General features: G+C 46.8%; 2 protein-coding genes across 2 annotated transcripts in view; one reads left to right on the forward strand and one right to left on the reverse strand.

The window, feature by feature from the left end:
* Positions 1–7,586: 7,586 nt before the first annotated feature.
* Positions 7,587–15,389, forward strand: JMJD4 (jumonji domain containing 4; the record flags this gene model as incomplete). Its single annotated transcript, XM_084280098.1, has 6 exons — positions 7,587–7,851; positions 8,566–8,731; positions 9,804–9,929; positions 10,995–11,262; positions 12,001–12,147; positions 13,785–15,389. The coding sequence occupies 6 exons, from the start codon at positions 7,587–7,589 to the stop codon at positions 14,094–14,096; spliced, it is 1,284 nt and encodes a 427-aa protein (XP_084136224.1). The 3' UTR covers positions 14,097–15,389.
* Positions 15,390–17,671: 2,282 nt separating this feature from the next.
* ALS2CL (ALS2 C-terminal like) overlaps positions 17,672–22,372 on the reverse strand; it is a gene marked incomplete at its 5' end in the record, with an annotated part of 31,243 nt that continues 26,542 nt past the window's right edge. The window contains 6 exons of the mRNA XM_084260056.1: positions 17,672–17,794; positions 18,063–18,159; positions 19,686–19,835; positions 20,886–20,947; positions 21,356–21,398; positions 22,081–22,254. Of these exons, the coding sequence (XP_084116182.1) occupies positions 17,723–17,794; positions 18,063–18,159; positions 19,686–19,835; positions 20,886–20,947; positions 21,356–21,398; positions 22,081–22,254 (598 nt within the window). The 3' untranslated portion in view covers positions 17,672–17,722. The remainder of the gene's footprint in view (positions 17,795–18,062; positions 18,160–19,685; positions 19,836–20,885; positions 20,948–21,355; positions 21,399–22,080; positions 22,255–22,372) is intronic.

Consider the following 22,372-nt stretch of genomic DNA (forward strand, 5'->3'; position numbering starts at 1 on the left):
AAACTCTTCATCTGTTTTGGCCTAATAAACCCACAATCATAGAAAGACAATTTCATGCTGTACTATGGGCCAAGGAGAGCAGAGAAAAGCCCACAGAAATCTAAATTAAGAGGTATAGTCAGCAAAACAATGACAAAGTTCTAAGAAATATTATTTCACAGAATCACAGAACATCAGGAGTTGGAAGGGACCTTGAGAGAGCATCTAGTCCAACACCCCCCCCCAGAGCCAGGATCACCAAGACTTTCTCCACTGTTTGCTATATAATTTCAGAGTTTGGAGAGAAAGCTGAAAGCCCTGGCCTCAACTCCCCCCTCCAGAAACAGAAGGTAGTGCCTCTGATACAGCAACCTTAGTTCCCACAGACCTGATTGAGGGAAGGGGTTTTTTCCAGCCTCACTGGGCTCTGTGAGCAGGCAAGTATTAAGTTTTCTATTTAAATGTTATTTTCCTTCTTTCATACACAAAGAAATGGGGAAAACAAAAACAATGTTCAACCAACCAAACATCAGCAGTGGGATTCCACAAGAGCCATAAGCAGAACTGGGGCTTTTACAGGATAGAATCATACACTGGTCTGGGTTGGGAGGGACCCCAGGGGTCCCAGAGCTCCAACCCCCTGCCACAGGCAGGGCCACCAACCTCCAGGCCTGGAGCTACACAAGGTTGCCCAGGGCCCCAGCCAACCTGGCCCTGAACACCCCCAGGGACGGGGCACCCACCCCCTCTCTGGGCAGCCCCTTCCAGCCCCTCACCACTCTCTCTGCACAGAACTTCCCCCCAGTCTCTCCTCTCCCCCTTCCCTCCTCCAGCTTCACTCCAGTCCCTTGTCCTGCCAGTCTCTGCCCTTCCCAAGAGCTGATTCCCCTCCTGTTCCTGGGGTCCCTTCAGGGACGGGGAGGCTGCACTGAGGTCCCCCCACAGCCTTCTCTTCTCCAGGCTGACCCAGCCCAGGTACTTGAAGTGGAAAATGTTTCCAAAACAAATACACAGTTTTGTCCTAATAAAAGTGGACTTTTTGCTACTATAACTGACAACTATGTCAGTTCACACATCATCACAAGTTCTGTTTGTGCTGAAACCACTGACAATGGAAACTAAATCATGTCCTAACTTTACTAATCAGGATTTACAAACCACAAATCCAAATCAAGTTAAACTTTGTGACCCTGCCTGGATATGAAGTAAATAGAATCATAGAATGGCATGGGTTGGAAGGGACCCCAAGGGTCCCAGAGCTCCAACCCCCTGCCACAGGCAGGGCCACCAACCTCCAGGCCTGGAGCTACACAAGGTTGCCCAGGGCCCCATCCAACCTGGCCCTGAACACCTCCAGGGATGGGGCACCCACCCCCTCTCTGGGCAGCCCCTTCCAGCCCCTCACCACTCTCTCTGCACAGAACTTCCCCCTAAGATCTCATCTAACCCTTCCCTCCTTTAGTTTTAATCCATTCCCCCTTGTAAATAGAAGATGTTTCTTATTTAAAGTCTGCTCACCATTGTATTACACCCTCAAGCTCCTCCTTGCCTAAACATATCACAGGGGCAAGTGAAGTTTACTGAAAGAGCTCCCCTCAGACCCAGTGGGATAAAATAAAATCAGTCAGCAGCCTCCCAAATCACATTCTGGAAAGCAGAAGAAATCTGACATCCTCTTCCTCAGCCTGGGCAAGGCTTTGCTACTTCTACCAGTTCCTGAAAGATCTCACAAGTATCACCATGCTGCTCACAACAAGCTGCTGCTGTTGTTTTATAAATAGGAAATAAATAATGATGAAATCAGACATTGAAAGGTTATATGCCTTGTGGAAGGTCACAAGGAAAACTTGGAACCCAATGCAGGTTTCTCAATGCTTGCTGCCAGCACAGGCACCACAAAACACAGTGTCATCTGAAAAACAACCCCCAGACCTTGCTGACAGCAACAGCCACCTTCAGCCATGCACAGCCACACCAGGGAGGCAAGGAGGAATTGGAAATAAGTCAATGACTCCTGAAGTTTTACAAAATCTCAGCCCAGAGCCCATTTTCACACACCAAGGCTCACAAACTCTATGCAACCACCACCAGCTCCCCATCAGGGTGGCATTTTCTTTCAAGCCTGTGAGAAATTAGTGTGTCTTGAAGCCTCACAACTATGCCATAAAAAAAAAGAATAAAGATCTTCCACAACCATATCTCAAGATCCTTACCTCTGTCTGTAGATGCAGAAACCTCAGGTAGACTTTTGGGGGCTGCTGCCTTTATAGAACTATCCATCTGTAGGTAGAATTCTTTTTGCTGGGTATTTTTCCTCTTTTAAATCCCAAGAATCAGGTTAAAATAAACCCCAAAACCTGAAGCTATGGAAAAGAAATCCAACTATGCCAGTTACCAAAAGAAAATGAATATAAATATATATATATATATAAAGACCAGGGAATGGATATTTAACCCTGGAGCTGAGAGGTCAAGCCCTCTCAGTCCAGGAGAAGAAATGGCACAGTCACTTGACCTGTGTGCATGTATATATAATGTGTGTCCATGCCTCAGGTCATATGATTTTTGACTCACCTGAGAGCTTAAAAGCTTTGCCTGAGACTCAGCTCCTTTCTGTGCCTGAGGCCAAAACTTCCAAGCAAAAAACCTATTCAGTAACTGAATCTATTCATTATTCCAGGACATTTTACCCCAGTGTAATGACATTTTCCTTCCCATCTGATCTGCACAACTTTATTCCTTCTCAAGAGATATTTAAACCTTGGAGAAATATAAATGTACATAAGGATAAGCAAGCCTGCTTTTATTTGATAATGGAAACAGCCATCAGTGGCAGAGAAGATCTTTATGGACACTCCACAGCACAGTGTAATTTAACACAAGACTTCAAGGAGTTGGATTAAACTACAGGAGAAAATTCACCAAAGTTAAACAAACAAAAGAAGAAATGGTCACAATCCTTTGAAGCTGAAAATCATTAAATATGTACTTCACCTATGACATTCATGCATTGTGTGATGTAATATTAGGCATTAACCTGTGATTATGACTTTTGAGCAGCTAAAAACCATCATTATTCTGTTACTTTTGTAATTCTACTCTCCTCAAATTGATATTAAAGAAACTTCTTGGTCTCATCTACTGGCAACACTCTGCCTATTATAAAACAGGAACTAGATGATCTTTAAGGTCTTTTCCAACCCAAATCATTCTGTGATTCTATGAGAACAGAACCTTGCCTTTGCTTCTCTCTTGTTAGGTCACAGCACCATGGAAGGCATCAGCTGTTAACTACACCAACTTCATCTCTGATGTAAACTGTGAGCTCAATGCTAAAGACCAAATAACTCAGCTGTTGTCATTCAAAATGTTATGGTATTTCCTAAAGTTTTGACAATCCCAGCCATGAAATGCAGAGCTAGAGGTCTTCTGGCCCTCACACAACTGGTTTACCTCCAGGAACAATTACTCAAAAGTCAGGATCTCTCTCCTCCTCCCATGACTTTATTCTGACCCCACCACTTGAGGTTCAGCATTAGGTCATCCCCATTCTACTCCTTCTAAAACATGACCAGAAGTCCCATGGGTAAGAAGACCCAAAACATTAATGAGTTTGTAAAACACAATGAAAATAATGCTATAAAACATTCCATTCCTCTCTTGCTACCCAGAAGAAAAAACAAACCCCCCCACAAAACCCCAACAACAAGGAGGTCCAAGACCATCACAAAGGGTTAGACTGGAAGGGAAAAAAACCACCAAAACAAGACAAAACCCCAAACAAAACACATCAATAGGTTTATAAACCTGAAGTCCACAGTCACTGTATGCAGCAAAAGACAAAAAGACCAGTAAATGGAGGATGAGACAATGAATTCCTTCATGGTTTTTTAAAGGAACACATGCTTGCCTACAGATTTGTCTACAGACCAGATGACACCCATGTTCTCTCTCAATCCAGGCTCCCCAACATCAGCACATTATCCACATTCTTTAAATCACCTCTTTTTTTTTAAGCAAAGTTTGTCTTTTCAACACACTTATCCCCACCCCAACTGAGTGCAGCACACCATTGACAGCAGCACAGTGCAAGAATGAGGATCCACAGCAAAGAAACACAGATCCCACTGCCAGCAGCATCACCACAGCATTGTACACATTCTTTAGGTGGAACATAACTCACTGGCTGCTTCTATTAAAAGGGAGTGACTCACCTGCTCCTGGGAGGTGCTTTGAGATCATTCAATGAAGTGTACACACTAATTACACCAGGAGTAATACGTTGGGAGATGCTGCTGTCAGCTCAGGAACAAAAACATCAGCCCTTCCCAGTGTGACTACCTCAGAGCCCATGAAACTTGTCTCACTGATTCCTCTCACCTGCTATTTGAAAGCTGGAGAGGGGCTTTTACAGGGACATGTAGTGACAGGATGAGGGGTAATGACTTTAAAGGTGAAGAAGCATAGATTTACTCCAGGTATTAGGAAGAAATTCTTCCCTGGGAGGGTGGGGAGGCCCTGGCACAGGGTGCTCAGGGAAGCTGGGGCTGCCCCTGGATCCCTGGCAGGGTTCAAGGCTCAGTTGGATGGGGCTTTGGACACCCTGGGCTAGTGGAGGGTGTCCCTGCCCACAGCAGGGGGTTGGAACTAAATGGGCTTTGAGGTCCCTTCCAACCCAAACCAGTCTGATTATCCACAGAACATTCCTGATTACTGTTCTAATGTGTTGGTTTACTGTTCTGTTCTCCAGGGTTCTGTAGGGTTGTTACCTTTGGTTGTTGATTCCTGCAGCTACCACCTGGCACATTAGGAGTTTAACACCCCTGTGAGCCCAACAACCCTCCTAATAAAACCATTGGCAAGGGCTATGGAGTGACTCTCCCCTTGTTTTTAACTAAAGGTCTAAGACACACAGTTCCATCAGGTTTCTAACTCTACATTTCTCCAAATTGTGCTGCAAAACACAGAGTAGTCCAGGCTGGCCCTCCAAGAGACACAGCAAAGACCCACAGAACCTCTCTGTTCTGGTATACAGAGAAATTCATCTTCCCTCACCTCTAAAGTCCAACTAAAGAGCAAGTCCAGCCTGAGGGGTTTCTCCACATCACCATCTTTCCATGGAAAACACATTTTGACCCCATTCAATTTTTGATACAAAGCAACTTTACACAAGACCAAAGTCCCACCAACCTCTCCCAAACACATTTAAGTGTAGGATTGCCTCAATTCTCTTCCCTGACCCCCACATCAGCCCCTAGAGCATCCAGGTTAAAGCTCATCAGCCTTCCTTTCCATCTGGACCTTGCCTGAGAGTCTCTGACCACAAGTACAGCCAGGACATGAGGAAGCCTTTCTTTACCTACAGGGTGGTTGAATCCCACTGTCAGTGTTCAAGGGACACTTGGACAACACCCTCAATAAAGGCCTTTAACATGGCCTGCCCTGAATTGGTCAGGCTGGATGATCACTGTAGGCCCCATCCACTGCAACTGAAGTAACTCAAACCTGTTCAAACCCCCACACCTTCCCCAAGGCCAGGCCTGTCTACCCCCTCCTCATCGACCACCCTTCCCTTTCCCCATCACCTACCCTTCCTCTTCCCTTCCCCATCGCCTACCCTTCCCCACCCTTCCTTTTTTCCCTATCCCTCCTCTTCCCTTTCCCCATCACCTACCCTTCCTCTTCCCTTTCCCCATCAGCTACCCTTCCTCTTCCCTTTCCCCATCAGCTACCCTTCCCCCATCAGCTACCCTTCCCCCACCCTTCCTTTTTCCCTACCCTTCCTCTTCCCTTCCCCATCACCCACCCTTCCCCTACCCTTCCTTTTTCCCTACCCTTCCTCTTCCCTTCCCCATCACCCACCCTTCCCCCACCCTTCCTTTTTCCTTACCCTTCCTCTTCCCTTCCCCATCACCCACCCTTCCCCCACCCTTCCTTTTTCCTTACCCTTCCTCTTCCCTTCCCCATCACCCACCCTTCCCCCACCCTTCCTTTTTCCCTACCCTTCCCCTACCCTTCCTTTTTCCCTTCCCTTCCTCTTTCCCTTCCCTTCCTCTTCCCTTCCCCATCACCTACCCTTCCCCTACCCTTCCTCTTCCCTTCCCCATCACCTACTCTTCCCCTACCCTTCCCTTTTCCCTGTCCTTCCTCTTCACTTCCCCATCCCCTACCCTTCCCCGTCCCTTTCCCTCCCTGTCCCCTACCCCTTCCTCATCCCCTTCCCCTCCCCTCTGCCCACCCCCCCTTCACACCTACCCTCCCCCTACCCACCAGGCTCCCAAATCCCCGACCCCATAACCCCCCAAGCTCCATGCCAGGCGCCCACTCCCTCCCCTAGGCCAGCTCCCAGCCTCCCGCCCCACAGACAGACAGGCCCGGGCCCCCCCACACCCCCCTCCCGCCCCCTTCCCCTCACACCCACCTCCCGCAGCGCAGCGCGGCCCGACGGCGACTCCCGCACCGACGCTCCGCGCCTGCGCCCGCCGCGCACTTCTATTGGCTGCGCCGCCGCGCCGGTGCTCTCCCCTTCTCGTCCCCACCGGGTTCCCCTCGCCCAGTCTTGAGGTTCCGGGAGCGGCTGTGCGAGTCGGTCCGTGCCCCGTCCCCGCCCCACCCCATCCCACCCCCCGGTACCCCCCGCCTTGGCCGCCGCCGCTCGCTCAGGGGTCTGGCCCCGCGGGTGGGGCGGGGGTGAGTATCCGTCTCCCGGTGTCCTCTCCGTTTCGGCGGGCCGCGGAAGCGCGGGTGGTCCCGACGCGGGGATGGGGTGTCCGACGCTCTGTGGCGTCCGGGTTGCCCCCCTCACCCCCCCGCCTCCATAGCTCCGTGAGGGGGGAGCTGCCTCAGGCGGGCCCGCTCTCCCCCTCCTCACGCTGGTCTCCCCGTGTCCCCCCTCTCTAAGCCCATCCCTGCAGGGTGTGTGGCCTCATTAACCCCCCCCAGGCCTCCTCCCTTCCCCTGTATGCTCAGCCACCCCCTCCCAAGACACCTCCCTTTTATTTCCTATAATTTACCTTTTATTTTACCTTTAATTCTCTCCTGACCCATAGAGAAAGGTCTTGGGGGGGTGAGGGGAGGGGGTGTGGGGCTACCAGCACTTCCATCTTCCCCAGTTCAAAGGGGTACACCCCAGTACCATCACTGCACTGCAGCACTCTCCCCACTGCCCCAAATATTAAGAGGATTCCCTTCCCTCCACCCCTGCAATTAGCTCGTTTACCAGGAGTATCCCACTAAAATGAACATTTCTGCTGTTTTAGGAAGGAACCAGCTTTTGCAGGTCATCCCCCCACCCCAGACAAGAAGGTGACAAGGGGATAAAGCAACATCTCCACCATCCATAGGGCAGCTTCGTTGTCAGACACCCCCCTGGCATTGAACCTTCTCACCTGTGGAAGATCCTCATTAGCTCACCACGCTGTGAATGCTTCTACACAACTTCTTCTTTCACCTCTGCCTGGTTTATATTTTCCTGGGAGCTTTCCTGGCTTTAAAGACTCAAGTCACATTTTAAAGTAGAAGGGTTGGGGGGTTGGTTGTTTTTTTGGCCCTGGCACAGCATCTCATCAACGCTGCCTTGGCTAAGCCAGGAAAGGTATCCAGCCTGCATGGACAGGGCAACATTTGCCTGTTCCACTGCCTTTTTTCATGACTACAGCAGTTCATCTCAGGGTGCATTCTGCCTCCCAGGAGGCCACGTTGACTTCATTGAAAAAGTCGAATCGTTCACTTACTCCGACTTTTTCCGGGATTATTTGATTCCAAACCAGCCCTGTATTTTCTCAGCTAAATTCACTGAAGACTGGGGCAGCAGGAGAAATTGGGTTACTTGGGATGGAAAGCCTAACTTTGATCATCTGCTGCAGAAGTTTGGTAAGCTGTTGACGTGTTTAATACCTGATTTAAATGCATATGCTGAATGACACAGCTTTCTTCTGATCATAGGAATAGAACCACTAAACACTGAGCAATTCCCTCTTTTTTTCTAAATTAATGTGTTCTGCACTTACTCACTCTGTATATTTCTCAGATTCCAACCTCAAATTAGATAATAAAATAAAAATAAATAATAAATACAATAAAAAGTGCTGTATAATTCAACCATACCAATTCACACACCTGCTTAAATTTAACCTCAAGAAGCTGACTGACACTTTCTCCAGGGAAAGGGAAAGCATTGCTCAGTTCCAGTGAAGTATCTCTTCAGGTTGTGAAATATTAGTTTGCTTTATTAGAATGAATACCCCATTCCTGATGGGGTTTTAAGGGGAAAATTCTACTCACAGTTAAATTACTAACTTCAGGTCTGAATCATGTTTGCCTGGATTGGTGGCATTGGGAGTGACAGCTGGGCTAGGGGTTGTTACTTCATCTGTTTGCACTGTATTGGGCATTATATTGGTGTTATATTATATCCCAGATATTGGAGGCTGTGCAGGGCACCAGCTAAGGGAGTTGAGATTCAACATCACTTATTCTGATATTATATCCCAGATATTGGAGGTTGTGCAGGGGACCAGCTAAGGGAGCTGAGATTCAGCATCACTTATTCTGTCCCCACCTGGGCTCAAAGAATTTCTCTTTCAGGAGATGCTGTGGTACCTGTTGCCAACTGTGATGTCAAGGAGTACAATTCTAACCCAAAGCAGCAGCTGCCTTTCAAGGAGTATATAAACTACTGGAAAGAGTACATTAAAAACGGCTACCAGTCAGCTCGAGGGTGCCTTTATCTGAAGGACTGGCACCTGAGCAGGTAAGAACACCATGGAAACCCCTCCTTACCTCACACAGCAGAGAGCTGCTGTGGAGTCTTAACACTTTACCTTTAATGCCTCAGTGTTTGAAGGCCAGCAGTGCTGTTTGGTAGCATCTGGCCACCAGAATATCAGTCTTACACAGCGTGGTTCTTGGTGATCCTTAAACAGGTCATTGTTTCCTGAAGTGGCTGATATTCTCAAGCATTTTCCTTTTCATCTGCTTTGGAAATGACTGTGTTATCCCTGTGTGTGGTTCTATCATCTGGCTTTTGTCTGTCTGCCAGAGTGCAAACCTTCTTAGAAAGAAGGGGGACATCTCTAATGATGGTTCATTCCATGAGCATGTGTCAGTTACAACCCTTTGCTTTTCTGTTACCCTTCCCAGTCATTAAAGTTCTCTTCACCCTGTCCTGGCTTTCCTTCTCCTCCAGCCTTCTGCTTGTAAGGTCAATGCATTGTCCATTCCTCCTACCTGTGTGGGGCTTGTGTCCTTTCACTTAAATCACTTCTTCCTTAGATACACCCTGTCCTTCCTCCTACTTCCTCATGCTCACCTCTCGTTCATTTTTGAGTTTGCAGTGACTTACAGTAGAGGCAGGTTGTCAGTCTCTGCCTCCCTGTTTGTCTCCTTTCCAAAACACCAGTGTTGTGGCTTCAGAAAGTCTGTACACACACCCTGGGGTGTCAAAGGGGGAGCATATTTTGCAGGAGGAGGCCACACACTTGTCAAAGTCCCACAGCCTGGCTTCCCTCCTAAACCTCACACTCCCAGCCTGCCTTCCAGGTGGACAACCAGTCTTGCAGGTCTCTCATCTAAAGAGAATGTGTTTATTAGGATTTGTCTCTGCCAGAATTAGGAGTTTCCCCAAATAGCAGTTAACCTGCACAGCTTTCCTGGGAGACAAGAAACATACAACACAGAGCTCCCAGGGATAGAGAGATGGCAGCTCAGTATTGATGTCCTGTGAGAGACTTGACTGATCTCTGTCTCTGGGTTTTGGGAACTGAAGTAGAAGGAGAAATACTGTGTTTTACTGAGACCAGTTTCCAAAACCTTATCTTTTTAAGAGCTTTCCCTGAGCAAGATGTTTATACAACCCCTGTGTATTTCTCCTCTGACTGGCTGAATGAATACTGGGATGCTGTAGCTGTGGATGATTACCGGTTTGTCTACATGGGACCTAAAGGTTCATGGTAAGGCAGTGTGGCTTCTGCCATCCTTATGTACTCATTGTTCTGATTTAGTGTTACAGGGGAATTACCACATTGTACTTCAGGGCAGCATCACACTGCAGAGGCAGTGCTGGACCTGAAGCCAGCCAGCCTTGTTTCTCAAGCAGCTCGTTTAGCTCTGCGTGTGAGCTGCCCTTATGTGGTCAGCTGAAGTGCTTTTGATCTTTCAGAAAGCCCTGAATTGTACTCACAAAATCTGGAAAAAAAAAAGTTATCAGCTAGATTATATGAGTTTTTAGAGCAGAAACCCTGGGGATCATCAGGCACTTGTGATTTGCAGAGTCAACAGAAGCCTCGGAGGGGCGCTGATGAGTCAGTCAAGTATTTTGCAGGTAAAAAATTAAGCCCAGCACTGATGATGAAGTTGCATTTACAGCATTCTCATCAGTTCACATCACAGCAGCTCCTGCCATTGAGGTGTATGTGGTACAGGTGCAAAACTTACTGATAGGGAAGTACAGAGGCAGCTGGGGATGTTTAGCCTGGAGAAGAGGAGGCTGAGGGGACACCTTATCACCACCTATAACTACCTGAAGGGAGGTTGTAGAGAGGTGGGTGATGGTCTCTTGAGCCAAGTGACAGGAGATGGAACAAGGGGAAATGGCCTCAAGCTGTGCCAGGGCAGGTTTAGATTGGATATTAGAAAAAAAATTTTCACTGAAAGAGTTGTCATGGCTGAAACAGGCTGCCCAGGGAGGGGGTTGAGTCACCTTCCCTGGGCGTGTTCAAAAAAAGGGTAGATGAGGTGCTCAGGGATCTGGTTTAGCACAGGATGGGAATGGTTGGACTTGATGATCTTCAAAGGTCTCTTCCAACCTTGTGATTCTGTGAAAATAATGCAGTACTGCATAGATATAGTGGCACTGTAATACTTAAAGCAGTCAAATGAAAAGGATGACAGTTTGGGGTTGGGTTTACACAGTAAGGATTTATTTCTCTGTGTGCATGCCTAATTCTCAGAGACTTCCATTCATCTCACAGCTTTTAGGTGTTGTGCTTACTTAAACCTCTGATTTAACCCCCCAGGACTCCATTCCATGCTGATGTCTTCCGTTCCTATAGCTGGTCAGCCAATATATGTGGGAGAAAGAAGTGGCTGTTGTACCCAGCAGGTCAGGAGGAGTACCTGAAGGATCTCCATGGCAACTTGCCCTTTGATGTGACTGCACCAAGTCTTCAGGACAGGAGTGTTTACCCTCGCTACAACCAAAGTCAACCCCCTGTTGAAATCGTGCAGGAAGCAGGGGAGATCGTCTTCATCCCCAGTGGATGGCACCACCAAGTTTACAATCTGGTAAAAAGAACCAATACCAACCTTTTCATAATGTAGGGAGATGGTCAGACAGCAGGCTTGAGTCTGTTCAAGCTGTTTGTTATGGATGCTAAAATCTAACTGGGCTGCAAAAGAAGTTTAGAGAGGTTCAGGGAGGAAAGGTGGCTGCTCAAGATGATGGTTAAAAGCAAGCTTGAACTTGTAAGCTCCTTGTGTCATTGACCACTAGAAGCTGGGAGAGTCTACAACTGGAAAAACTGTCTGCACCCCTCTTTCCTTATGCTTTTCCTCATTAGATGTTACTATTTCACTGAGAAATAGGATGGTAGGTGAGATGGGTTTAAGTTGAGGCTGTTAATCTAAGTTTCTGACAACAAACTATAATTTAATAAAGGAAAATGCTGACAAATTGGTCTTGGGGATTACAAACCAAAATTGACAGCATGTGGGTTGGACTTGATGATCTTCAAAGGTCTTTTCCAACCTTGTGATTCTGTGTGTGATTCCTTTCTCCCTGCTATGTTCTCCCACTGTCTTTCCCTTTAAAGGTTCCTCAGAGGAACTGGAGACATTTCCCAGTTTACAGAGTGAAACAAGATTTTGCTGTTGAGGGACAATACAAAGAGGTGTGGTGGTGCCAAAGCAGCATTTTCCATGCTGAGGAATCTGAGTTTGCATATTGCATCATAGGTGGTGTTACAGTTGGTTTCTCTTGCTTTCCCACATCGTGCCAAGTAACCATTTAATTTCTTCCTTCAGGAGGACACCATTTCCATCAACCACAACTGGGTGAATGGCTGCAATGTGGCCATAATGTGGTGCTTCCTGCAGGATGAACTAGCAGCTGTCCAGAGGGAAATCAATGAATGGAAAGACCCTATGGATGATTGGCACCTACAATGCCAGGTATAACAACATGATGCAGGCTGCCTGACTCCTCTGCTCCTCCCTGGTTGGGCCCCACCTGGAGTGTTGTAGCCAGTTCTGGGCTCCCTGGGATCAAACAGCCAGGGATCTCCTGGAGAGAGTCCAGAGGAGGGACAGAGATGCTGAAGGGCCTGGAGCATCTCCCCTGGGAGGAAAGGCTGAGGGAGCTGGGGCTGTTCAGCCTGCAGAGAAGAAGCCTGAGAGGGGATCTGATCACTGGTTCTCAAGAGCTGAAGGGTGGGACCCAGAGGGCCATGGGCAGCCTCTGCTCAGTGTCTGTGGGGACAGGACAAGGGGTGATGGGCTCAAGTTGGAGCCCAGGGAGTTCCCCCCAATGTGGGGAAGAACTTCTTGCTGGTGAGGGAGCCCTGGGACAGGCTGCCCAGGTGGGTGTAGAGTCTCCTTCTCTGGAGAGATTCCAGCTCCATCTGGACACCGACCTGCATGCCCTGTCCTAGGGACCCTGCTTTGTACAACCTTATGAGTTCTAAGACACAAAAGCCCTTAACATCATCCCTGGAATTAGTATGTGTTTCATACAGATAGTAGGAACTGGTGACAACTTCATTCTGCAGGAAATCAAATATTCCTTTAGTAAGATGGGGAAGGGTTTGTGCCAGTGTGTATTTGCCATGTCAAGGAGCTTAGGATGTTGCCTAAAACACTAATGCTTCAACTGTTCTTCAACTTGGCATCCAGATCAATCCTTCATGTAGTATTTATGTTCTTCTTTATAAAATACAAGTGTTTTTTAATGTAAATAGAAGAATTGATAAGACAGACTGCATGCAGAAGAACTGGTTTGAAGATGATTCATGAAAAAACAGTGAATCTGAGCCAAACAAAATTAAAACAAAGGTGGCAGCAAGTTTCTGTGTCTTCAAAGTGATGCTTTTAGAACATGTAACTATAGCAAGCAATATTGTATCTTGTATGCTTCCAAAATCCTAAGCATGAAACAAATGTAAAGTTTATTTCTGGAGTCTATTGCTGCTGCTCTAGGTTTGTATGGTTCAAAACTAATTTCAAAAGCCACAGCCATTTAGTACTTAGAAGAAACAGACTGTTGCTTTTGGGGCTAGTGGCATTTCAAGGTAAGGAAATCCCAGAATCACAGGGGTTGGAAGGGACACCCAGAGATCATCGGGTCCAACCCCCCTGCCAGAGCAGCTCCCCAGCTCATACTGCACAGACAGTCATCCAGATGGGTCTTGAATATCTCCAGAGAAGGAGACTCCACACCCCCTGGGCAGCCTGTCCCAGGGCTCCATCACCCTCACTGGGGAAAAGTTCTTCCCCATGTTGGTGTGGAACTCCCTGTGCTTCAACTTGCAGCCATTGCCCCTTGTCCTGTCTCCACAGACACTGAAAAAGGGCTGCCCATTTCCCCTGAATCCCATACTTCAGATATTTATAAACATTAACAAGGTCCCCCATTACTCTTCTTGTCTCTAAGGACATTGGAGAATTACAAAAATAATATGATTAAACATGTTTACTTATGATCCCAGATAGTTACTAGCTTGAAAAACATGTTTTTTGCAGTTCTTACTGTAACTAAGAGAGAGCTGTTTCCATTTCAGTGCTGAGTGTGTTGTTGTTTTCTTCTCTCTCAGCTGATCATGAAGTCTTGCACGGGTATAGACTATAAGGAGTTCTACAACTTCCTCAAAGTTATTGCAGAGAACAGGATTTCTGTCTTGGAAAAGGGCCTGGATGACGAAGCTTCAGCAAAGAACACTCCAAAAGCTGCCATTTCCACTTTGGGCATGCTCCATGCAGTGTTTGATTTAAAGAGGACTGTGAAGGTGTTAACATCATTGAGTGCTAATGAAGATTTCAAGAAACTAGACCTGACCTCACTTTCTCCACCTCCGGAGGCATTACTCCACCACTTGAAAGCAGCAATAGATACAGCCCTACTCTAACTTCCTATTTACTCAGCTCTTTGTAAAATGAACCCTTTGCAAAAAAAAAAGGGTGTTTGTAGAAGACTGACTCCTCCCTGTTTAATAGCTGTTGCAGTTTAAGTACAAAGAGCCTTAATAGAGAGTGGGGAGAGAGTACATTCATTAAGACAACCGAACACTGTTTGACAGTATTTGTCTAGATTAATTGGACAGGACAAAAAAATCTCAGATAAGAGAAACTCAAACCATACATTATAGTATTATGAGCCCTACCTGTGAGTATCATTCAGGGAAAGGGAACAGAAGTTCTCAGTGGATCAAGCTTAGGTCTGTCAGGGCTAAACACTGAGATCTCAGTGGTCTGCACCATGTTCCCTCTGAGGGCACTGCATGCAGACAGCAAACCTGCACTGCAGGCTTCAGCATTTAAGCTCTGCTTTGCCTGCTCACACCTAAATTGCTTCAAGGCCTGTCCTACTTCCAGGTGCAGCTTAGCTTTTCTTTTCCTTTTCTCTAATATTAGAGAGGACCTTAGGTCAGCTAGCTTCCCTTGAAGCCTGATCTGGCTCAACAGCTGCAGCCTGGATGGGGAAGAGCTGACTAGTATTTTCCCCATACAGTGGCATCTCTCCAAAGCTGTAAGTCTCAGGTAGAGTCAGCTATCATTGCTGCTCCAGGGTCTGCAGGATTAAATCTACCCTATCAGGAAGCTGCAATCCTGATAGCACATCTCCCACAGGTAATTTAAAGCACATGATCCACCCCAGCTCAAAAGGAGGAGCTCCAAATGTACTCTCACATTTCACCACCCTATTTCAAAGGCACTGTGTTTTATATCAAGTGGAGATTTGATTAATCAGGGAAGCTAGCAAGTAGCCTCACCACTATCTCCCTAAAAAGCCATGCTGTTAACACACCAAATGGCACTACTGCATGGTTACACAGCACAATTTGCAACCTGAATGCTACCCTTGGGCTAAAAGAATGCTTCCAGTGAGGTATCCCTCTTGCTTTTACTGGTTAGTGAGAAAGCCTAGAAGCACAAATGGCTGCACACTGTTACCTTAGCTGCCCCTTTAGGGCTCACTTGAATTACAGCTCAAGAACTTCCTCAATTTTCAACAAGATGACTGGTAAGAGCAACTAAACCACCTGTATGTTTAGAAAGTGCAATAGTAGAAATCTCACTGTTTTCTAGATAATCCTGTGGAGTTTGTACATGCCTGCATTTTGCATGTCCTATTTTGTAGTAGAAATTTCTGCATTTTTGAGTAGGAAGTGGTACCTGAATTTAAAAAAAGAATCAATATCCAGAGCATGGAAGAATGCAGTATGGAGAAAACAGATTACTTCCTTTTTTTCTTTTAAACAGCTGTGACTACATCTGAGTGATTCAACCTTCTGGCAGGCTGTTTCTTTAGACTGGAAAACTGCCAGGTTTAGGCAAGTTTGGCTGTTTACATTCTCAAAGGCAGGCAAGCTGGAGCTTTCCTTCCTTACATGAAGGAGGTGAGATTTCAGAGAGGTCAGGAACAATGCTGTAGAGCTGACAATCAGTAGGGAAGCATGGTTTTTTTGGTCTTGCATTCCCCAGTCTCACTGCATGCTGTGCAACTCAGATTGGCACCAACCACTTTCAACACTGCAATTTTATAAAAGGGTTTGCTTAGCCAGACAGTTTCTTGTCCCATGAAGCTGGAACTGCTGGGCTTTGCTGTGTGAAGACAACAAAACTCCAAGTTAGGTGTTTACACCAAGAACCCAGTATATCTCAACATACCCCAGGCTGGTTTAGGCACTGTTCTGTCCAGCCTGCCACATCCTCACTTGGATGGATGGCATGAGCTTGCTGTGATGCAAAAATTCAGGCAGCACTTCTCAAGGAAGGAGGCATCATTTCTGCAGGTAGTTCCTCTTCCCTAGTGTGGACCACTAGTAAGGAAGAAGATAGCCCCTCTTCCCTGGGTAAAGCTGGTAAGGAAGAAGATAGCCCAGCATGTCAGGGTGGCTGAAGAGGTGCTGAAGTAATTGTTCTCTTCACCTGAGCTGTCTTCAGCTCTGAGGATATCTAACAGCTATCCTTCCTAAGGCATGCTAAGGCTTAGCTTAGCATAATCAGTGCCAGACAATGGGGTAAACCAGAAGAGTTTTAATTGCAAGAAATGAGCTTAAAGCTTAATCCATGTTCTTACTTATTCAGCAAGGAGCAGAAGAACAAAAATTAGTCCTATTGATTCAGCCCTTCAGAATTACAGCAGGAAACCAATTTGTAGTTCAAATTCACCATTCCTATGGATAAGGCAGTAAGAGAGGCATCTGTTTTCTAAAGTTAAAGAGAGGAAAGCAAATTCTCAAAAGCCTGAAAACAGCAACAAGATTGGAACAAGACATAGGGGAGCCTGGAATCTCTCTTAAAAATTAGACAGCTTTATTTAAATACAGTTTACTGTAAAACTTACATTAGGATTCTCTCATACCAATATATTAACTATTGTAATCAGTGTACTATTTATTAAAGCATAATACTTGTGATAAACAAGAGAAAACTGTACAGTTGTGTTTTGTTTTCCTGAAGTCACCGACCTGGACAATTTAAAAAGTCAATGTGTAAAATAAAAGCAGGTTAAAAATCTAGTTGAAAAGAGCTTTTGCCCTAAATATGCAACTCAGACTTTACTATTTTTTGTCTGACAGGAACAGGATACTGAGTATCCTTTTGTCTTTTATAAAGGCAGCATAAAATCCAGCCCAATTCTTCCCTGATTTGTACCCAGCTGGGTACAGTCGGTGGGTGATCTGTCAGCACAAAGCTGTGCACCCCCAGGAAAACCAGTGTTTTCACAGCTCTGTCAGTGCAGAAAGCCAGGTGGGTTTCTGTTTTGTCTCACCAGGATTGGCAGTTTCACAACCCCAGGACAATCCATGGTCCTTTCTATAAGGCACACACAAACCCCTGCAGAACTACAAAGCAGCACTAGCACATCCAAGGTGCAAGTGTGATATCCCTGAGATATAACAGGAGTCTCTCCAAGATTATAAATATACACTTTGAAGTATCATAAACCAAGGAAGTTAGTCAATAGCAGCTTTACAATGCAGTGGAGAGGTACTGAGTTTGAGATAGGTAGGAAGAGGAATGGAAAAGCCTTCCTCTTTAGGGATACAGGAAAAGCCACCTCATTCCAGGAACAGGATGGAAATAGCTTCTCCTGTCCATGCCACGTTTCTGTCAGCCAGGAGTCGTCCCACCAAGACAGTTCTTGGGGTTTCACTTAATCACTGTCTATAAACTAATCCTCCCTTATGTCAGCTCACCAGTGCAAAACAAACACAGCATCCAAGAGAACAGTGAAACAAGGTTGGAAGGCAGGCTGCTCTCTGCAGGAAAACAAAACCTTGTCTATGTCCCAAACCACAAGCTGAGGTTGTGTTACCAAAGGCTTAAAACCCACAGCATCCATACAGCCATACTTTTGTCATCATAGTCCAAGAGAAAACCCAACAACAAAACCTCATCTCAATAAATTAACCATTCTTCCCTTTTTAAAGGCAGCCAGGACAGTGGTGACTTGATTGCTTCTTCCTCCAACAGTGTTTGGTCAAGAAAGTGCATCAGGGAGGAGCATCCCTTCAGGTCCTGGGGCTCAGGAGCTGTGAGTGACGTGGCAGTTCTCTCTTTGGTGGAGTCTCATCCTCTGTATGTGCTCGTAGCATGACTAGGCAGGGAACAGAGCAAGCTGTTACAGAAAAGTTTTGGGACTTTGGGGCAAAATCTGGTCTCTTGCACACAAAGTGAAGCTGTGATGCCCCCATAGAAGGGAGATTAAATCTGTACATTGTTAATTAAAAGTAGACTAGAAAGGAAATAATCCATACTATACTTATAAACACCCCTCTGAAACTAAATGAGAGTACAACGTGTGTCTCTACTACTCAGGACAAGCTAAAGCAGCTCACAACTCGCTCTTGAAAAGGTTTTCTTACCTCCAGTGCTGTCAACAGAAAGTCATACAGTCCTCCTTGATTGGTGGGGTCCATCAAGTCTCTGATCAGGTGGATTTCAGCTCCCAGGTGCTGTATTCTAGGGGGGGGAAAGAAAGAAAAAAAGTCATAACCAGAACAAATCTCTGGGCACTGGTGTCTGTGGTGCTTGAAATCAGAATACAGAGAGAAGGAAACAGAGATCTGGAAGTTCATTGCTGATTCTGGAAGTTCATTGCTGCTCTGACATTCATTGTGCATCATCTTGATCTTCTGGAGGTACCCTGAGGTCCCTGGCATGACTGGATCTCAGCAAAGATGCTCAGTCATAAGCAAATCTGAACTCCTCCATTTTTCATAGTGTCTCATTCCCCTCCTCTCTCATCTACAGTTGAGAAGGCTCCTGAGCAAACAAACCCCTGCCATCCTACAGGACTGCAGGATAAAGAGAGAAAAGGCCAAGGAGGCCGAGGCGAGGGGCCTGGCGGGGGCAGAAGGCCGAGGGGCTTGGGGGGGGCAGAAGGCCGAGGAGGCCGAGGGGCTTGGGGGGGGCAGAAGGCCGAGGGGCTTGGGGGGGGCAGAAGGCCGAGGGGCTTGGGGGGGGCAGAAGGCCGAGGGGCTTGGGGGGGGCAGAAGGCCGAGGGGCTTGGGGGGGGCAGAAGGCCGAGGAGGCCGAGGGGCTTGGGGGGGGCAGAAGGCCGAGGAGGCCGAGGGGCTTGGGGGGGGCAGAAGGCCGAGGAGGCCGAGGGGCTTGGGGGGGGCAGAAGGCCGAGGAGGCCGAGGGGCTTGGGGGGGGCAGAAGGCCGAGGAGGCCGAGGGGCTTGGGGGGTCAGAAGGCCGAGGAGGCCGAGGGGCTTGGGGGGTCAGAAGGCCGAGGAGGCCGAGGCGAGGGGTGAGGTGGGGAGAAGGCCAAGGAGGCTGGAAACAAACTTCTGGGTTTCATAGTCCTGAGTTTAAACATTTCACCCTTTTTTGGACATCCAGCATATCCAGGAAGTCAGTCAAGGATTTCAACTCAAAATTTTCCAGCAAAATAAAACAAATTAAAAAAAAAAAAACCCAAAAGTAGAGTTTCATTCTAGTGGATGTAAGCAGGTTCCTGCAGCTCCAGTGAAAGCAGCTCAGCCAGAGCTGCTTCAGCAGGAGTGTGTTATGTTTACAGTCATTCCTACACAGGAAAAGTCTGATCACTAGGTGGTCGGTGTTCAAGACCTTCCTCATCTCTGAAACAAATCACAGCGCCCCACTGAGAATGGAAAATAGATGTATGATACATAGATGATGCCTTGAAGGCATCAACAATTGGCCTTCAAAAGTTTCATGTTCTATTTTCTACAGTAATCTGAGACACAGGTAAGACTGTGTTTCCTATGACAACCCTGAATTATCCTCTCAGATAAGGAGGTGGACATTCAAGAAGTCCCTAGCCACTTTATCTCATGGCCCACACCATCACCCCACAGCTGGCAGGCAGTAACACACAGAAACCCAAACACAGCTCAGGAAAAAGCATGTTAAGAAACAAACCCCAGTTGTCATTTAAATTATTTGGCCTGGAAACGTGGCTGTCCTTTCTCTGAGGTACCACAAAACAACGGGACTGGGAAGTTAAAAGCTTCCACTTACTTTGCTCTGGATACAACATACATCAGTAGGGGCAGCAGATCATCCATGGGGAGCTTGTAGTCCTTTTCCACCACCCGGGACACTGTGTTCTCTATCTCCTCATACGTCTTCTGGAGGATCACCAGCTTTTCCCGGGGATCCACTGTGGTGCTGTGGAAACAGCCATGTCAAAGATGCTTCCACTATGCAGATAAAGAGACAAAGCAGCAGAACTAAAAAAAAAATCAGAGCAGACCATTGTGGTACAGAAAAAGACTGTCCCATCATCTCAAATGGCTGCATAAAAAGGGATCAAAAAAAAGGGGTTGTGCCAGGAGGCATCACCAAGATATAACATCATCCAGGTAGACCTGGAGCCTTCCCAAGTCCTGAGTATGACCTGCTCACCCTAGTGTCAGTCTTTTGGTTTAGGACTAACCTGGATCACCATCCATCAAATAAAACCCAAACAGCATGGGAAAAATCACTTTGGGCAGTTCTATTCAAGGTATTTCTCTTGCAAGGGACTAAGAGAGTTGTCACATCTACAAGGTTGACTTTTCCTGCCCATAATGCCCTGCCAAGGTGCATGTATCCCATGCTGCCTTCCCCAGAAGATAAGTCACATTGGCTCTCATAGGAAGGGACCCACCAGGAACAGTGTACTTCAGAACCCATGAGTTCCTGTCTGATGGATCCTGAGACACTTCTCTGCTCCCCTTTAACTTCCTTCCCGCTTGTTACTGCATCACCATCCCCTAGGTTGGACTTAAGCCAATAAACCAAGCTGAGCTTCTTAACTCAGCTTTGCTACATTAACTTATCAGGATGCTACATTGGATGGATAACCCCCACATAGCTCCATGTACCCAGAACAACAGGCTCCATCATGACCAGGCAGTCACAGCCAGGCAAAATTCTCCATTCACACTGAGTAAACTCCACTTCAAAGTCAGATTTGGTGTAGGAATGTCTCCACAAAACTAAGGGGAGATATTTTCCAGGGGAAGGTTGCATTTAAACATGCAACATCCTGACATTCTTCTCTAGAAGTTACTCTTTCTTTTGAATTGAAATATCACAAACAACTTTTATTTCAACTCTCTTGCGGGCTGACCCAGATATGCTTTTGTAAACAAGCTGAAGTTTACAGCATTCCCAGGACACAGAAAATCTCCATCAGCTCTGGTTGTCAGTCAAAGGTAACGGGTGGTGACTTACATCAGCTTCTGGAGGCACTCTGTGGCAGACAGGAAGCACTTGTCTTTGATAAGGGACCGCCTCTGAAAGAGAAAGGGTTGTGTCTCTGCAAGTGCATCCCACAGACAGCCACCAAATGGCTGGACCCAAAATAAGCACACTTGCTGCCCAGAAAGGTGGGCAAAACAAAGCTCTTGTAGACAGTGCCACTCTCAACACACTTAGATGTCTACAGTGCCACTCTGAACACAGACATCTTAGCAACACCCTTGAGCAGAGCACTATGTAGAGCTCATTGCCACCCATCTGGGAATTCACATGCAGCAGCTACAGGGCTTAACTAATCAACCCACACCATGTAGCTCTGATTTCTGAGTGCAACCTGCATGGTGGTTACTTTGGTGAAGCTCCATCATTAGCCAGCACCAGCAGGTAGCCTCAATGCCACCTCACTAACACACCAAAGCTAACTCCTAGGGTTCTTTCTTTACCTGGTTGGTTGTCAGGGTGAGATCTTTCAGAGGCCAGAGGTGTCTAAAAGGAGAAGAGAGAGAAGATTTAGAAGGTAGACATCCATATCTTAACTACACCCTAAGTCAGCCTTGACTGCTTTTATCTCCTTGTTCTAGATGATGCCAAGTCTTGTAGGTGCACGAGGCTGTGTTTGCTCTTCTCATTACTGTAGGAAGAATTAACAGACTCATTAACCCAAGTGTAGGGTTCATTTTACTCACAGAAGCTCCTGTAGTAATCAGTAGAGAGTTTTGGCACTCGCAGATTCAATTCCTCTCACTGTGCCTGGACTAAATCAGAGATTCTAGGCCATCTGCTGCCCTGCTTAAGCCCTTGAGCTGATGCTGTATTCATAAAAAACCTCACATGCCTACTGAGCCCAAATATTTGGTCCTCATCCATCAAAGATGGAACTAGCTGCAGGAATGGGTGAAGGAAACATCTGGCTCCCTAGCCCTTCCCCCATGTTGAGACTGTGTGCCCACACTATTATGAGAAGTCCCACTGGTTGGACTACAGTTCTGAGACAGTCACAGACTGTATCTGACCAGGGAAAACTTCAGAGCTAGTCAACAATGAACCCAGGAACATGTTATATGTCCAATCTATCCCTCCTGTGGCATCAGAGCTTTCCCCAGCCACTGCCTTCCCAGCTGGCATCACCCTATGGTGTTGCATCCTGGGATGAAAATCTGTCACTTACTTCTGCACATCCAGAAACTCCAGGAGCTTGATGTCAGGAAACAGGCTTAGGTCCACAATCCCTTGGCAGTACAAGTCATCTTCTCTTTCATGATAGAGCATGTAGAGCATGAAAAGCTCAGGGTAGAAGCAGGGCAAGATCAGTGGCAAGACAACACTGCATGCCTTCTGGTCACTGTGGCAAAGAAAAGCAAAGCAGGGTCCTGAGGCACATGGGACACAATGGAAGAGGCTGTTCTTGTTCTCCCCTCCTTCCTCCACCTCAGAGTTCAGTGTCACAGCGGGATAGTAGT

The sequence above is a fragment of the Gallinula chloropus genome, assembly GCF_964237585.1.
Source record: "Gallinula chloropus genome assembly, chromosome: 2".
NCBI classification, from domain to species: domain Eukaryota; kingdom Metazoa; phylum Chordata; class Aves; order Gruiformes; family Rallidae; genus Gallinula; species Gallinula chloropus.